At 40.7% G+C, this 18,422-nt stretch overlaps 1 protein-coding gene across 7 annotated transcripts in view; it reads right to left on the bottom strand.

The window, feature by feature from the left end:
* Positions 1 to 1,658: 1,658 nt before the first annotated feature.
* The window catches only part of mettl16 (methyltransferase 16, N6-methyladenosine), a 107,579-nt gene continuing 90,815 nt past the window's right edge, over positions 1,659 to 18,422 (bottom strand). For all 7 annotated transcript variants that reach the window (XM_078548096.1, XM_078548095.1, XM_078548098.1 and 4 more), the window contains exons 9-10: positions 12,427 to 12,600; positions 1,659 to 5,315 (exon numbers count right to left, since the gene is read on the bottom strand). In XM_078548096.1, the coding sequence (XP_078404222.1) occupies positions 4,677 to 5,315; positions 12,427 to 12,600 (813 nt within the window). In that variant the 3' untranslated portion in view covers positions 1,659 to 4,676. The remainder of the gene's footprint in view (positions 5,316 to 12,426; positions 12,601 to 18,422) is intronic.

Raw genomic sequence — 18,422 nt, 5'->3', positions numbered from 1 at the left:
AAGCAGTCACCATATCTGCGTTTCGTCTCCCATGTGGAGGAGACTGCATTGGGAGCAGTGAATAGAGAAGACCAAATTGAAGGAGGTGCAAGTGAAGCGCTGCTTCACTTGAAAGGGGTGCTTGGGGTCTTGGACGGTGAGCAGGGAAGAGGTAAAGGGGCAGGTGTTGCACTTTCTGCAATTGCATGGCAAGGTGCCATGGGAAGTGGATGAGGAGTTGGGGGTGATGGAGGAGTGGGCCAGAGGGAATGGTCCCTACGTGATGCTGATGGGAAGATGTGTTTGGTGGTGGCATTGTGCTGGAGTTGGCAGAAATGGCGGAGAGTGGTCCTTTGATTGCGGAGCCTGGTGGGGTGAAAAGTGAGGACAAGGGGGACCCTATCATGGTTCTGGGAGGGAGAGGAAGGAGTGAGGGCAGAGGTGTGGGAGATGGGTTGGACATGGTTGAAGGCTCTGTCAACCAGGGACTATTTCACTTTGGGTATTATTTTCCTGGATACTACAAGCACAATGTAGTGAAATGTGCTTGACAAATTAGTTTCAAGTATCCACGTTCCAGCCAATTGCAGCTTGGTTCAGTGGTAACAAGGTAATGGGTACAAGCTTCACTCCAGTAAATAGGCATATTATTTAGGCTGACACAGAAGGAGTGCTGCATTATTGCAGCAGTCGTCTTTTGAATGCGATGTTAATCCAAGGATTCATCTTCCTCCTCAAGTGAATGCAAATGGTCCCATGTGTTTCTGGTGCATGGCAGGGATTTTTGATGATGTAACATTACACATTCAGGGCCTGACAGAAAGGTTAAGTAAATGTGTAGGAAATACTACCTAGGAGAGGAACTTTCCAAACATGCTGGCCAATATTACTTCTTTAACCCATACCACTGAAACATAATCAGGTAATTTATCTCATTGCTGTTTGTGGCTGAGTGCAACTCGAGAAAGTATGATAGCTAATTTCCAACAGGGAAGAAAGCATCGTGTGAGATAAACATGAATTTGTGTGCTAGTCTTACACTTCCTCTAAATGTCTGACGCCACGTAGAATTGGTAGAGGTTTTGAAACAGGTCACCCCTCTTCCCTCTCCCTTGACAAGCTGGTTCCTGGGACCTGACAAAGCATTCTGGATGCAAATGTTATTGTGTGGGGACAGGATAGTATGACCCCAAGCACCTGTTTACACGCATTCCCTATATGGGGAACCAAGCACCTCCATTACATCATGCATCCAATAGTCAAGGGAGACATTGGGGCTACTAAAGCTACTGCATTTCTGTATTTCCCTAGAAATAGTGCCCTACAATTGAGGAGTGTGAACTCCAGCGCCCACCCCCCTGCCAAAACTGCCAACCAACCATTGGAGTGTTGTTTATAAGTAATTTAGATACTGTTAGTGATGAAATGAGTAAAGCATTTATGGCATTTTTTGCAGAGCAACAGTCTAGAAAATATACTGCATAGGGATTACAAAAGTGAAAACCTTTCTGGTATTGGTTGTGACCAGTTACCCTTACTGGTGTGTGAGTGAGTGAGAGAGTGTGTGTGTGTGTGTGTGCGTGTGCACACCCGTGTGTGTGTGTGTGTGTGTGTGTGTGTGTGTGCGTGCGCATGTGTGTGTGCGCGCGTGTGTGTGTGCCAGTCAATGGAAAAAAACACAAAAATCAATGTTATTTTACTGCAAATATAACCATTTCAAAAGCATCAAATTAAGTAACTGAATGCAGATCATTAATCATTGAGCAATACTACAATAGCCATCAAAAGATTTTGGCACTCCTTTTTCTGTGATTCACTGAATCTTGAGAGAATTTCAATGCTCTCACAATTATCCCACATTCCAAAATTTGCCAATGATCTGAAATGATCCTTCTTAGGGATTTTTAAGCTACCATTCTCTATCTCAGGTAATTTAAGTTTTCTTTGTTCACAGATTAATGCTTGCCATTTTGAAAATTTTCTGAAAGGGAGATTAGATTTGCAAACCCATCTCAACTATATATGCCAGCTATTTTATATGCATACCGAGACACCCAATATAAAAACTTTGAACTGCGGAACTAGATATAAACACACAAAATATATCTTTTCAAATCAGTCAGCCACAGGTGAACCTCTCCAGCTGTTTCAAGTAGCAGGGCATAAAGCAGTGGAAAGAAGTTACAGATTTTGTTTTCTATAATTTGCAAAGATGTTGCATATTTTTATTCCCTCAAGTTACAGGCGCATCTCAATCACCTTCCCACTTTGCACTGTTTTGCTCCAATCAGCCAGGAGTGCTGGGTAATGCAAGCCATGAACTTTGCTCCCAAAGCCATTAAATTTTGCTCTGTGGTCAACCAACAGACAATGATCTTTACACAGCTGGCTAGCTGCTCATGTCAGTTCCTATCTCTTTCTCCCTCAAGATGGAGAACTTGACTTCTCTACATTTGGTGACTTGGATGAGAAGCAGGAAAATCTGTCCACTGGAGACCACTGGGTGTGGAAGCTTGAATGCTCCACCAGTACAAATAATACACTGTCCTAGCTATTCTTAAAAACACACACACACATAACAGTGGACAAAACTATCAGAAAGCAATATTGGATGAACAAAGAGTACATCAAAATGAACAACACAAGCAGAACCAAGTGCACCTTTGGCACTATGATTGTACGTACATTTAAGATGGTACCAAGATTACAATATGGATTTATCATGGTCAAACTGGCTAGTATTGCAGAAACTTCATGGCTTTTGTTTCTACACCTGGTTTTAAATGGACACTGTCCTCATAAAATAATTATCATTAACTATTATTTTTCATTTGACAATATAATGGCATAACAGGTCAAAGCAAAAGAATGCACAGAAAATTATCTGTACCTGACATCGCTATGAAGTCAATGGCTTACAGCTTTTCTGGCTCTATGCCCCCATTCAGTAAAAAAGATAAAATGTCAGTTGTGGGAGTACTCTTACCTCTGAGTCAGAGGGTTGTGCTTACAAGCCCCATTCCAGGGACTTGTACACGCAAGTCTAGGCTGACACTCCAGTGCAGTACTCATGCAGTACTGTATTGTCAAAGGTGCCATCTTTCGGATGAGACTTTAAACTGAGGTCTCATATACATTCTCAGATGGATGTAAAAGATTCCATGCACTATTCTGAAGAGGACCAGGGGAGTTTTCCTGGCCAATATTTACCTCTCAATCAACATCATTAAAAAAAGTTATCTGGCCATTCCCACATTGCTGTTTATGGGATCTTGTTGTGCACAAACTGGCTGCTGTATTTCCTACATTACAACAGTGACTACACCTCAAAGTGCCTTGGAACATTTTGAGGTCATGAAAGGCGCTATATAAAATATAAGACTTCGAAAAAGTTTGCCAAATACAAATTCATGAAGACAGAGCAAAGGTTCAATTTTAAAGCCAAAAGATTGTACCTCAAGTCACATTTCACAGTATGCAGATAACATTTTTACATGTACTGATGTATTGATAAAACTTATTGTATTTTCAGTTTGCAAATAAATTCCCAGGAGGCATTTTTAAAAAAATATTCAACCCTCTGAAAAGTGAGACAGGAGGTAGGTGGCCTGGTGGTGGTGGGGGCGGAATCAGAGTTACAAAAGACACTACAAAACTTTTCCATTTATAAACTTGTTTGTTTTTAAATAAAACTGGAAGCCAGAAACTCATTAGTACCTCATCCAAATGACCATTCTTCATGTGTGAGCCGACATAACGAGTGCTTCTGACCATGGACGAGACAACAGCCAAATCCAACGCTGGCCTCACCATATTCTCACACAAAAAAACACTTTGCAAAAACTGTCTTTTCAAATCCAATCCAACTTCTTTCCCTGTTTTCCTTTCACTCTCTCTTTCCTGCTTGGCATACACCCATCTTCTTCCCTTTGTAAAATGCCTCAAGATGTCATTCTGTACAATGACATGGGGATGCAGCTGAGACGTGAATTTATAGGGGTATACAAGAGATAGCAAGCTTCATGAAAAATAAATCTGGAAACTCAGGTCCAAAACATTAAAAAACAAATTTAAGACCAACAGAAGTTGAACATGAACAATCTTAAATGTATGGAATAGACTACAATATGGTATACAGGCAGAGAGAAAACAGAAATAGGAATCATTTAAGAACAAATTGGATACTGTAATGAGGACTTCTTTAAGGTAATTCTGGATGGGTGAACCAAAACGAGCCAAATGGCCTCCTACATGTACAATTATCTCGTGATCTTATGACACTACAATGTAAGCAGCAGTTATTCCTTTCGGTGTCACTGGGATATCTGGTTGTTTTTTTGACTGCAAACCCCTCTCATTAAAGAGGCACTAGGACCAACTGTAACTCCTTGACTGGTAATCAGATAATTGAACAAATTTATGCAACTTAGCCTTCTGGTGGATTAGCACCAAACTATGGGAGTTTATTTGCTCAATTATGTGATCAGAGGAGATGAACATGTCTTTTTCATGTTTTTGATAGTATACTGGATGAGGTGTGCAGCTCGAAAAAGGTGCACAGAACACAATTCTCAAAATTCTGGAAAATCAGGTGCAAACCAGTAAAGAAGCTTCAAAACAATTTTGAAACCTGGGAATTTATCTATGTAAAACTGGCAAAAATACAGTTTGCATGCTGACAATAAGACAGTATTCCTTTAACTAACCACCAGTTTGAAAATCTGGTTTCGCAGATAGGTGGACAGCTGGTTCATTAAGTCCCTATTCTGTCCCTCAACCCAGTGCATTTCTACACGGGCATTCTTTCCATCCTTCTTCACATTCATTAGACACTTGAACAAGAAACAACCTCCACTCTCTTTTGGAGTATCTTCCCCCTCTGGGTTTGGCACGGTTGAAGAAGATATTTCCTGCTCAACTGCATCATCAGTTTTACAGTCAGCAAAACTAGTTTCACACTGGCTACATTTTTCTTCAGTTTCCATATTATTTTCTTGATCTACATGTAGCTTATTCAACAAATTATTACCCCCATTGACTGGGAGCTCCTCTTTGGCAATGACTGTTGTTTTTCCTATTTCAGTATTGCTTTCTGCAGAGTCGCCAAGATCGGACTCTTCCTCATCCCCGACAGAACCAATATTAGTACTGCATTGCTTTTCAGTTGTCTGGTCTGCTTCTGTGGATTTCAGCACATTTGGCGTGGCTCTGGGGAGCTCTCGAAGTTGCCTCACTCTATCCCGTTTCTTTCGCCGAACATGGACCCATGAGTTCTGTATGGCTGTTAAAAATAAACTGACTTCACCTTTCCCACAAGGCACACGTTTATAAAGTACCTGCGGAGACAAAGGAAAATTACTGTGCATTAAAGGTTGACTTTGGCATTCTGGTTCCCAGTTATCTTGTTGCTTTTATACATGGCTGCTTGCTTCTGGTTGTGAGAATGCTCCTCTAAACTTAGAAGAAACCCAAAGTCTACAAAGCAGTCAAGATCTGGCATTAGATAAATGAAGTACATGCCATATAGCGAGGCGATCTTTTGCACCTTAACAATCCAAAAAACTGCTAAACCTCATTGTTTTGCATTTAAAAAGTTTTTGAGTTATCAGATAATTTGAATCAAGTCATGTAAGTAACAAAGGAAAGTGAGAAATTAGTGCTAGACACATTTGAATTAGCAGGTAATTTGAATTAAGGGACTTCAAATTAAGAATTGACTGTATACTAGTTTATTTCCCAAGATGTTGTTGACTGCATCTTCAAACTGGAGTGATGCTGAGGTGTTTACCTGCTAATCTGGCCGGTCCTTTTAAGATCACTGCTCTGGTACTCATTGGGGAAGTGGCCTATTTAGGCCCTGAGACTATTGCTGTTAAGGAGGTAAATTTGCAGATTGCCAGGTGCTTGGAAATTTCCAGCTCTAGGTTGATCTGCAAACTTCCCTCAATCTTAGCAATTAATCTGTAATTAACCTCAGCATGAATCAATTGCCTGAGACAGCTGCTATATGATAAATAAATTGGGATCTGTTGGTCCTGAATCTGAAAATGAGCGTATTATGCACATACAGCCACTTGGGGTCTCTACATAGGCTTACTATACCTGAACAAGGGATACAGTAATGTTTTGGCAAGGCTTTTATTAAACAGTGTTCCAACTATTTTATAACAAAGACCACCAGATTTTCACTTTCACAGAAAAATGGATGAAGTTTGAAATTAGATCCCTAAAACACCGTTAAAAAAAAACACAAAACTGGAACTTAGAAAGAGGGTTCTGCAGAATTGGGTCAATAGTTGCAGGAGCTCCACCACTGAAAGAAATCTAAAAATAATTAGATTAGAATAATCTAAGACTAATTGACTTCTGGCTACTTCATAAAATAGCTGGGCAAGTTTATGATTAAACAAGCAAAAACAATCCTCTTCTGATAGTTAAGTTTTACAAGCTGATGAGCACTCACCTACGATCTACCTCAGTTGCTAAGCAATGTTGTTATGATCCAGGTGAGGTTCCCCAAAGTTGCTGATCCAGGCAAGACCCCTCGATTTGTCACTGCCTGGCTGGGACACCCCAAAATTGTTATGGCCCAGGTGAGGAGGGATGAACTGGCTCCCTGTCTTTATTCAGCACCCCACTCTGTTAGTCGCAACAAGATTTAATCTAAAAAGGATCCCTTTCGCAGATACCTTGTTCCCGGACACAATCACTCTGGTTTTGAAGGAGCCAATTTGATCAGACTTTCTTGAGTTAAAGGTAAGAATAAGTTTATTAACTACTAAAGGCAAGAAAGGATAAAACAAATGCATATACAGTCATCCAGATTAAAAATAAGAATTTTGTTTGAAGTAAGTGAACACATATCTGTATATAAAGAAAAGGAATACAGAACAGTCCTAGACTCGTGGGGAGTAGGTGATTGAATGGGGCAGCCGTTGCGATTCATGGTTCCAGTAGAGTTGACTCCGGTAGATGAGTAGTTGGTTTCGAGGTTCCAGTAGTGTTGAATTCGGTAGAGAGATCGGGATACCTGAAAAATGGCGATTTGCTGGGGTACTGTGTGTGGCTGTTACTTCTGAACCAAACTTCCAGTACTTGCTCTCTCTCAGGACACCCACCAACAGACAGACACCGGGGCAGCTTTTCAGCTCACTTTTAGCCCCTTCCTTTGTATATTTGAAGTTGGAAGCAAATGCACAAATCTGTCTGGGCACTGCTCACAAGAATTCTTGATGAGAAGATATACATCTTTCATCGTCTCTACTGGAGGGAGCAATTAATTTCTGGGTGTCTTTAGAAATACCTTGTCTGGCAAAAGGATGGAGTTCCACTACCTCTTAGGAAGTCACCCAGCAGCATTCCAGCCAGTGCCTTGTGTGAATTTTTAAAAAAAAACTCAGGTCTTACTTTTAAAGTCAATATTTCCGGATTTGGTGTTTTTTCCTTTATTATGATAATGTGTATCAGAAATCTGTTGACTCCTGCTAAATAATTTCGGCTGAAAATCCTTCCCAAGCGCTCCTGTCTTCGGTTTCTAACAGCCAACTGAATGACTTGTGACAAGTGATGTTTTGTAAAACATTACTTAATAGTTGCACGCTTGACCTGCTGATGCTGTAGTTTACAGGTCAACTCCAACCTGCCAGAGATTGTGAATTATTATTCCACTAAAAGTTCATTGGATAAATAAACGGCATGGTGAGGCATGGGATGGTGTAAATCCAGGTAGGCTACAATATACTACAGCACTGCATCACCCATGGAATCAAATAGAGCATCAGGGGACATGTAGTCCTTCTCCCTAACTGGTCACCTATAGTGGCTGTATAGGGAAGATGATCCAAATAGCGAGTTTGTGATGGATGCAAATTAAAAATTTTTAAGATAGGTAATGTAGAGATGTACTACTGAGCGGCTTCTTTAGTTGAACAACAAACTATATTTACAGAGTTGCTGGATTGGTTGTCTGCTTCTAGCAAGGCTACAATACACTCCCCAGGCTAGGAAAACTCCATCCCCTTATGAGATTCCCCGTGCTCAGTGTTGATTGGTTGTTCTGACCACATAACTCTTACTCAGTAAGGCTGGCCTTAAAGCAACAATCACCACATCCCTCCCCCTTTAATTCCTTGTTTTACATTCCTTACTCAAATTACTTTATACAGGTGATTGGAAAACAATATCAAAAATCTTAGAAATAATCGCTTGCGCTTTTTCACGAATTCAGATTATACACTTATATACATAGGCCAAGCAATTACAATTCAAATCATCGACGGGGTTCTCTGTTTCAGGTTCCTCCCGACAATTTTTTAGTCCTGATTTGAAAGTTTGGACAGCCTTCTCGGCTAGTCCTTTTGATGATGGGTGGTAAGGTGCAGTTCGGATGTGTTTAATGCCATTTAGATTGGTGAAGTTCTGAAACTCAGCACTTGTAAATATGGCTCCATTGTCTAATACAATAACTTCGGGCAATCCGTGAGTTGAAAAGCACTGGCGTAACCTTTCAATGGTAGCATGTGATTTCACCTCAAAAATCTCCATCCATTTTGAGTATACGTCGATTATAAGCAAAAACATTGTGCCTAGGAGTGGATCCACGTAGTCTATATGGATCTGCAGCCATGGCCGGCCAAGCCATTCCCAAGGGTGTGGGGGGCTGCGGCTGGCAACTTTTGCTTCAGTTCAGTTGGCACTGTTGATAGTGGTCAACTAGCTTCTCGATATCTGCATCTAGACCAGACCATCACGTGTAACTACTGGCGAGTATTTTCACCTTAGAAATACCAGGGTGAGCGCTGTGTAATTCAGTTACGTGCAGATCTCAGCCTGGTACAGGAACGACTATTCTTGCTCTTCAGATTACGACGCCATCCTGACAACTCAATTCATGTTTGTGGGTAAAAAATGGTTTCATTTCCTCGGAGACTGAGGATGGTTAAATCCTCTAAGTATCTGGTCTCTCACTTTGGACAGAAGTGGATCTTGACTGGTTCAGTTCCTGATCTGCTTCGCGCAGATGGGCGATGTGTCTAAGAAATTCAATGCAAGGATGATTTCTTGGGGTACAGGAGTACACACAATGCTTTCTTGCAATGGTAGGAGCCTAAGAGCGTCCGTGTTCGCTATGTGTATCCCAAGTTGGTGCTTGAAGGTGTATTCACTGGCGGACAGAATTGATGCCCATCACTGAATTCTTGCCAAGGCTACCGGCAGGATAGCCTTGTCTTCTTTGAAAAGGCCCAAAAGCAGTTTATGATCAGAGACAACAGTAAAGTGCCTGCCTTGTAGGTACTGGTGAATTTTCTAACTCTGAAGACTATCGTTAGTCCTTCCTTCTCGATCTGTGAATAATCTTTTTGGTCACCGAGAAGGTTCTTGATACGTAACCTACTGGCCTCTCAGAGCCATCGTCCATTTCATGGGACAACAGTGCACCAATGCCATATGGTGAGGCGTCGTAGGTCTATATCAATTCTTTAGATGAGTCGAAGTACATGAACAAGGTTGAGGAGTGCAGCAGTTGTTTTACTCTGTTGAAGGCTTCCTGTTGTGGAGCCTTCCAGGACCAACGATGGTGTTTCTTCAGCAGTATGTGCAAAGGGGCCAGTACAGTCGATAAGTTGGGTAAAAATTGCCCGTAGTAGTTTACCATCCCTAAAAATGATTTGAATTCAGTGATATTTGTGGGGGAAGGTGCCTCCTTTATCACCTTAACCTTTTCTTCCCCTGGGTATAATCCTCGTGCGTCTACATGCTGTCCCAGATAGGTAACCTCAGTGGCTTGGAAAGTGCATTTCTCCTTTTTTAGACAAATTCCTGCTTCCAGAAATCTTTTTAATACCTCCTCTAAATGTGCTAAATGCTCGGCCTCTGCTGATCCAGTTATGAGGGCATCATCAAGGTATACTACAACCAGTGGTAGACCCTGTAGTAGGCTCTCCATCGTCCTTCAAAATATTGCACATGACGAAGACAGGTCAAAAGGGAGGCACATATACTGGAATAGCCTTTGTGTGTTTATTGTGACATATCCCTGGGATGTGTTATCTAACTCGAGTTGCTGGTAAGCGTGGCTCATATCCAACTTAGTGTAGGATTGACCTCCTGCCAGCATTAAGTACAAGTCTTCAATTCTTGGAATTGGATATTTATCCAACTTGGCGGCCTGATTAACTGTTAGCTTATAATCACTGCAAATGCGGATGGTGTTATCTGGTTTCAGTATGGGGAGATACATGCTGCCCATTCTAACCAGTGAACCGACTGTATGATATCTAGTACCTCCAACCTGTTTATCCCAGCATCCACTTTTTCTCTTATAAGGGATATAGTACCGCTATTTCACATTATGTACTTCTAACATCTTTGCTGGCTGGTTACTTGGCAGTCTGGACTTAGCTCTGCACTGCTTTATCAAATGTTCCCTTTCGCGACAGTAATAGCACTCGGCCTCCTTAAAACTACATGTTTCAGGAGCGTGGTTATCCACACATCGGTAACATTTCAACTTCAGGGTCGCTGTCTGATTGCCTGCTGTATATTTTTTTGATTTCTGGGTGATTGGGAATGATTCCCGCTTCGTGGCTGCTTCAGCGGATTTGGCGCCATGCCTGGCTACAGGTTCCCGCCCTAACTGGTAAATGGTGCCATTCTGCAAGCTCTTTAGCTCTTGCAAATCTTTTTCAGTGCCTTCCACGGCCTGCACTATCTCCATTGCTTGTCATATCGACTTTTACAAGCAATCGACACTGAATGGCGTTGCTGTGCACACCACAAACTAACTGATCCCATAGCATGTCATTTAAGGTCGCTCCGAAATCACAATGCTCTGACAATTGCTTCAACTTAGCAACATGAGTTGTGAACGATACGCATCACCCTCGTATTAAATTTGAATTTTTGCATAATGGCCGATGGTTTGGGCTGAAAATGGCCCTTCACTAAATCCATGAGCTCGCTGAACGATTTGGAGTTGGGCGTGCTTGGGGCTGAGAGACTGTGAATAAGGTTGTAGGTTTGACTCCTACTGACGCTTAAGAATTGCTTTGCGCTTTGCCTCCACACCTATTTTGTTGACCTGGAAATAAAACCCAAGGCGCTCAATGCATTGACTCCAGTCCTCTGTGGAGGAGTCAAATGGGTCAATCCTCCCAAAGAGAGGCATCCTGGTGAGTATATATTTTTTTATTTTCTTTTTTAAAACGAGATACACTCAGTTGTACGGCAAGGGGTAGCGCCAGGATCATTTATCCTCATTGCCAGATGTAGAGATGTCCTACCGAGTGGCTTCTTTAGTTGAAAAACAAACTTTATTTACAGAGCTGTTGGATTAGCTGCCTGCTTCTAGCAAGGCTACAATGCACTCCCCCAGGTTAGGAAAGCTCCATCCCCTTATGAGATTCCCCATGCTTGGTGTTGACTGGCTGTTCTGACCACATGACCCTTACTCAGTAAGGCTAGCCTTAAGGCAACAAGCACCACGGGTAACTCCTGTTTTTATGTAATGAAAGTTGGGAGCATTTTTACAGAAATCATACTTTCCTTCTATAAACTAGCTGTCCTCGAGTTGGAAGCAGAGACTAGCAATGTTTTCAAAAGGAAATTGGATAGGCACTTAAGGAAAATAAACTTAGAAAGAACTACGGGGATAGAACAGTGGAATGGTACTGACTGGGTTGCTCTAGAGAGATGGCATGGACTTGGTGGGCCAAATGGCCTCCCTCTGTATTGTATGGCTATAAATCTAAAACATCTTGGGGTGGGGGTGTGTGTGTGTGTGTGTGTGTGTATGTGAGTGTGCGCGCGCGCTGAGTGATCTGATCTTAACTGAGATAGGTGTGGGACCATTACAGACCTCAGGATCTCCTAGGCTCTGGGAAAATAGTGAGGGAAAGCAGTTAGCCAGAGTTCATGATCCTGTGATATCTCTCTATGTTTAACAGCCCATCAACAATCACCGTAGTACAAAACTGAAGGCTTGTCATAACATGTAGCACCATACTTTGCCATTTCTTTTATTGTCAGTGTAGCTTTTTCATTCATGACATCTGAAAACAGACATCTGTATATTGTAGACTCTTGTGTGCTACAAAAGATAGGTAGTAGGTAGTAATTCTGTGGTTTGTTTAATGTGCAGCTAGCTCTTAATCCATTTTAAAACAATGTTTCTTCCCTTTGTTATAGCGTTTTCCCTAAAAGTCAAATCCCTACATAATATTCCTCAGTGGGAAGGGCAAGAGATAGCTTGTTTCTAAGTCTCAGTGTTGCAATATCAACAGTGGCTTTTCCTATAAGTTTACCTCTTTCCTGGTTAGAAAAACTAAGGTTCCTGCTTAGCACCTCCTTGCAACTCGAAAGCACAACACTGTGAATCCCACACCTAACCTATCTGTGGCAACACACAAGTATTTCATGTTCATAAGTCAAGAGAGATTTGAGATTTACCTTCAGCTCAGCAAGAATTTTCTCTATTCCTGTGGTTACTACCTCAATGTCTTCTGTAGGCACAGGGTCTGAACTTACAACTTTGTTCTTTAGTTCCTTGATTGTAGATTCCAAAACTGTGAAGGTGATGGGTTTCCGGGGTTTCTCTAGCTTTCTTTTCTTGGAAGGAGGAGACTGAGATAAAAAAAGAATGCTTGGTTATGAAAGACAGTGCAACTCCTCCTTACGAATCTTTTACAGTACAAAGTTACCTCCGAATATTGGCAAAAAAAATTCCGCAGTTCTAACAATCAAGTAGAAAGGAAGGAAATCTGGTGGCACAGAATATTTCCCAAAACAGAACACTTGACTCATTAAACGAAAACTATACAGGTCAGAATTTGGTGTAGCAGGTCATTTAATGGAATTTGGCAAGTCAGATTTGCTCTTGCACTGTCAAGAAGATATAATAACTCTCATAATGTTATTGGAATTTATTGTAAAACAGAGTAATAGTAGGATGTGTGTATGTGTCAATATGTGTCTGTGTGTGAAAGATTTAATTGAATTAGAGGCAGCTAATCCGGGTGCTTTGACCTAAGAAGAGAGGGAAGGTTTGAATGTTAATTAGATAAATATGGGGAAGTTTAGAAACATAGGTGTCAGGGAAACATTTGCATTTTGAAATAAACCAGACTAGATTGATTTCAAAGGAGGGGTGAAATATGTCAACTAGCCAGGTGAAGTTTAGAAACAGTGTGTTTATTTTTCCCAAAGATTACTGGTAAACTTAGTGCTATGAGAGTGTTTTATTATCAGCGAGATAAAGTCCAAAGACATAGTGAAACAATGGGTATTTGCATTCAAAGAGGAAGGTATGTATAAAGGAGCAAGGGCTATGCATAGGGGAAAGCATTTTTAAGATATTACGAGAGTGAAAAAGCATTCAGCATCAATGCCTCAAGCTGCTGTCTTCAAAGGACTGAAGTTAAGAAAACTCACATGGAAAGCCACTTTTTCAGGGTTTCATGTTGCTTTGACTGGGTCTTTTAAAATCTGTGTCTTACTGTCGCCTTAATGAAAGTATAACTGGGAGTTAGATTGATTAGGGAGATTGATTAGGGGATTTAGAAGTTATCATAGTAGTGATGTGTAGATCTATGTACGTATTTAAAATCATTTCTCATTAATAAATGTTTAATCTAGTTTTATAAAAATCTATAAGACTTGGTGGTCTTATTATCACTGAATTCAAGGCATGTATCTCGAAATTTATACAAATTGAAAATGAGTTGTGACAGCTGTTCGAAGTTTCCCTCTGGGATTTGAACAGCTCAGCATTTACCATCAGCTGTGTCACAACAGCACGTTAACATTTTTAACACCTTAAACCATTAATACCAGAAGGAATGTGATTCCACACATAACAGTTAATCTTTGGCAGTGATTAACATATCACATTGTTAAACAAGGCACTTACACTTGAAATGACAGGACCCAACTTTATGACAAACTACCATGCAACTGCAGCAACTTTTTCTTCTTTATTCTTTTATGGAATGTGGGCATTGCTGGCAAGGTCAGCATTTGTGGCCTATCCCTAATTGCCCTCGAGCTGAGTGGCTTACTAGGCCATTTTAGAGGGCAGTTAAGAGTCAACCACATTGCTGTGGGCCTGGAGTCACATGTAGACCAGACCAGTTAAGGACGGCAGATTTCCTTCCCTACAGGACCTTAGTGAACCAAGTGGCTTTTTACATAATTGATGATAGTTTCATGGTCACAATTACTAAGACTAGCTTCCAATTCCAGATTTAATATTTGAATTTAAATTCCACCAACTGCCGTGGTGGGATTTGAACCGATGCCCCAGAGCATTAGCCTCGGCCTCTCGATTACTAGTCCAGTGACATTACCACAACAATAGAGTGTCCCCTAAACTTCATGCTATTTAATGCATTTCAATGGCAAGGAAGAAAGTGAGATACCGTTTGGCATGCAACCCAGACAGCGATTTTTGGATATTCATGTTTAACTATATATCTGTTGCTTGCCGGAAGTTACTGTTCCATTTATGCTTAAATAACGACAACCGATGCCTCCCTGTTCTTTTGACAGTAAAATCTGGCCCCGATACAAATTGAACTCAGTTACCAAATTTCCCAAGTAACTTGAAAAGAAGTCCATATACTGAAAAAAAGACTTGTATTTATAAACACCTTTCATACCTCTGAATGTCCCGAAGTGCTTTACAGCCAATGGAAGTTCTTTTTGTAGTGTAGCAAATGTGGCAGCTAATTTGCACACAGCAAGCTCCCACAAGCAGCAATAAGATATTGACCAGGTAATATGTTGGTTGAGGAATAAGTATTGGCCAGGGCACAGCAGATACGCATTTAAAAACAAATGTACCGCAATGTTGCTATCCACGTTGATCAAATAAAGTTAGAAAGACATTACTGACCCAACTGGTATTAAATTAATTAAGTTTAGGTAATCTGAGCACAACAGCAAATGTGGAAATACTGCTTGGAATATCAGTAATATCTCAAATCCTGCTCTGAATAGTGATCAGGAATAGGACCTTGGTTGAATTTTCCCTCTGAGTCAGTACATTACATGCATGTATCTACATACAATTTTAATTATGCCCATTTTCTTCTGCAAATCCTCTGTCCTCTCATGCCAAAGGGGCATGGGTCCATCATTGGCTCAATTAAGTGGCCATTATTTATCCATAAACCTGGGGGTTGCATGGTATTTGACTGTTACGATAGCGACCAAGGAGAGTTATCTTAGTTGGTATTCTTTTCCCTAACACTGGGGGTGCTAATCTATTTGCACTCCTTCCCTACCTCTTGATATCAGGTAACACAAGGCAGATTGGGTGTCAAGCTGGCTTTGCTATGATCCTGAAGGCTCAATAACTTTCTGGATAAATTCCAAGCATGGAGGGTGGTGGAGTAGTAGGGGCAAATCCTAACACCAACCTCCAAAAGTCCACTTATCCAAAGAAAGTTAACTGTCAAAAAGAAAATGCCACATTACTTTCGTGGTTTTCTGTAGTCATTTTCCAAAGGAACCAAAAATCAGATCACGCAAAACTAATCAGATAACACAAAATTAATTATATAATTTGATAAAAATACATAGGAATATTGCAATAAGATTAGGACAAGAAAATTACTCTTCAAAGGATGTTTGGTTTGATGCGAGTTTCCTGTACACATCTTCACAGCAAATACAACGTCTGATGACAGGAAAATTGCTGGTCATGCTTGGTACAAATCAATTGAATAACTCGTTCTAGTGTTTACAGATGTACATGTAGAGCATACAAGTATTCTCGATGTGAATGTTTTTGAAAAAGCAAAATGAGTCACTTTAAAGTTTGCTTAAGTTGTGGTTTAACTTCTAACTTGTTGAAAACGATTCTGATTACAGAACAGAAATCCATATTTAACTGAGGGTTGTGGCAATGAAAATTAACTACGAAAACCCTTTTCCTCAAATAGATTCTCTCTCATCTTGCCGCTTACTGGGGTATTGATAGCCTCCCCTCAAGGTGTTACTTTTTTTTAAAGGTGATCCTAGACAGTGTCAACTGTTAATCAATAAAAACATAAGAAACAGGAGGAGGAGTAGATCATTTAGCCCTTCGACCCACTCTGCCATTCAATGAGACCATGGCTGATCTGCTTCAAAATCATTTTCCTGCACTATCCCCAAATCCCTCAAATGTTTTTAACATGTAGAAATCTATCTATTTCAGTATTGAACTTAGTCAACGACAGAGCCTCCACAGCCCTCTGGGGCAGAGAATTTGAAAAATTCACCACACTCTGAAGAAATTCCTCCTCATCTCAGTTCTAAATGGCTTGCCCCTGATTCGGAGATGGTGTCCTCTGGCTCTAGATGCCCCAGCCAGGGGAAACATCCTTCCTGCATCTATCCTGTCAAGCCCTGTAAGAATTCTGTATGTTTGAACAAGATCACCTCTCATTCTTCGAAATTCCAGGGAATAAAGGGTCAGTCTATTTAATGGCAGAGAGTGCCACAGCCAGATCGGATGCAGTCCTCACTCAACATCTATAGATCTACCTTTATAAACCCGATTGTAGAACAGCAACTAAGAATAGGAACCCTTGATGATTTTTCCTTCTGGACTAGGTACTGAAGCCAACTGCAATGGCTAACAGCATCAGCTCAACTGTTCTGATTGAAAACAGCTGATTCAGAACAGCCTGGCAACTATAATTTATTTCTAATCTTTCAAATTATATTTTGGTATGGACTGTGTAATACTGCAGTTTTGCATCACTGCACTGGACCAGAATGTACGCTAGTACAAGTTCACCTCGCATCATTAGTTCTTCAACTTGGCCAATCTATCAGTGGGAAGTAAACAAAGGGGGAAGAACACAAAAATGTTGCACAAGGAGGAGATAATCATACTGACATTGTCTCCTGCTATTCCCTCAAGAGCAGCACTAGCAAAGATTTGATAGCCCTCTCTGTTGGGAACTGAGAAAGGGGATAAATAACCCTTTTAAATCTGGTTTGCATATGTAATGTCTAACTTCAAAGCAATTAATGAAAGGGATTTGAGATGTTTCTGGGAGACGTAATGGCACTTACATAAATAGAATTATTTACCTTCTTCTGGTCAAGTCTTCCAGATAAGGAACTTGCAGTGTTGGGAGTTGGGTGAGGATGGGGGTGGTGGCGGTAGGGGCCGCACTATACCATGACAGGATGCAGTTTGTTAGTACAGACTGCATAACCTTAATGACACATCTAATTAATTAAATTTGTGATTTGCAAACAAGTGTTGAGACTATATAGAATAAATCTCTTTATAATTCAACTATTGAACACTTAGGCATTGTATATGATTTGCCTCTAACTTATTAATTAGTTAGAGTGCATCAAATCAGAAAGGATATTGTGAATGATTAGCTTAGATATTCTTCCTTTAGCAGCATTAAAGTTTTCTTTTCCCGAGTACTCTTTGCTAACAACGATAATACCCGTGTTCTGCCCCATGGAAATTCCTGGTCCCACAAGACATCAGGTTGCATCTTTTATAGCATGAGGCTCGAGGTAAAGCAGATGACTCACAACAGCACGTGCCAGGGACTTGCCCAAAATGCATTGCTTGTGACTGCAGCTAATGATGTCCAAATATTTAGTAGCCAGATTCACAACTTAGGATACTGAAAGACTGTAATTGCTGTAGTTTTCCTGATTTCTGTTACTCTTTTAATTGATTGTCATTAGGTCTTTGTTTACCACTTTCTTTTTTGTCCCCGTTCTTGTTGATCCCCCCCTTTTCATTCATCAGTGTTTCTGCGAGGTTGTTTACTAGGCCTTACTGATAGGTCATAAGATCATAAGACATAGGAGCAGAAATTAGGCCAATCGGCCCATCGAGTCTGCTCCGCCATTCAATCATGGCTGATAAGTTTCTCAACCCCATTCTCCCGCCTTCTCCCCAGGTCAAGAATGAAACTGGTTTATATTCTTCAGCAATCTGTGTGAGTGTTATCGTTAACCAGGTATAATATTTAATATGATCATCTCTGCCTAAAAATTCTTTCAGGGTTATCTCCCACTAGCTCTTCCTTTGGTGGCTACCAGACTAATGACTATCAGAAAAAAAACAAATAGATTGTCATTGAGGCCGGCAGATTTTGGCACTTTATTGATTTCTCTTTTAAGTGCTGTAGGTTCCACTGTCTGAAAATTGCTACAACCACTAGCAGCTGGCTGAATTTTTCTTTTCTGTGTAAAATGATGCCGCTAATTCCAACAACACTTGTTCTTCACAGAAAATGCTCTAAATTAAGGCTGACCACCAGAGGGCCTCATTCTCATGTTTTTATTCTTGATATTTGAGAAGGACAAAACAAAAGATCTATTCAATCAGAAGCAGCAATAGGTAATAATTGTGCCTTTTATTCAAAATACAGATAGCATTTTAAAAGTTAATTGTGAAAACTAATCTATGATAGCAT

This window comes from Cetorhinus maximus, chromosome 9 (genome assembly GCF_964194155.1).
Source record: "Cetorhinus maximus chromosome 9, sCetMax3.hap1.1, whole genome shotgun sequence".
NCBI lineage: Eukaryota > Metazoa > Chordata > Chondrichthyes > Lamniformes > Cetorhinidae > Cetorhinus > Cetorhinus maximus.
This window is presented reverse-complemented; position numbering and strand designations above follow the sequence as displayed.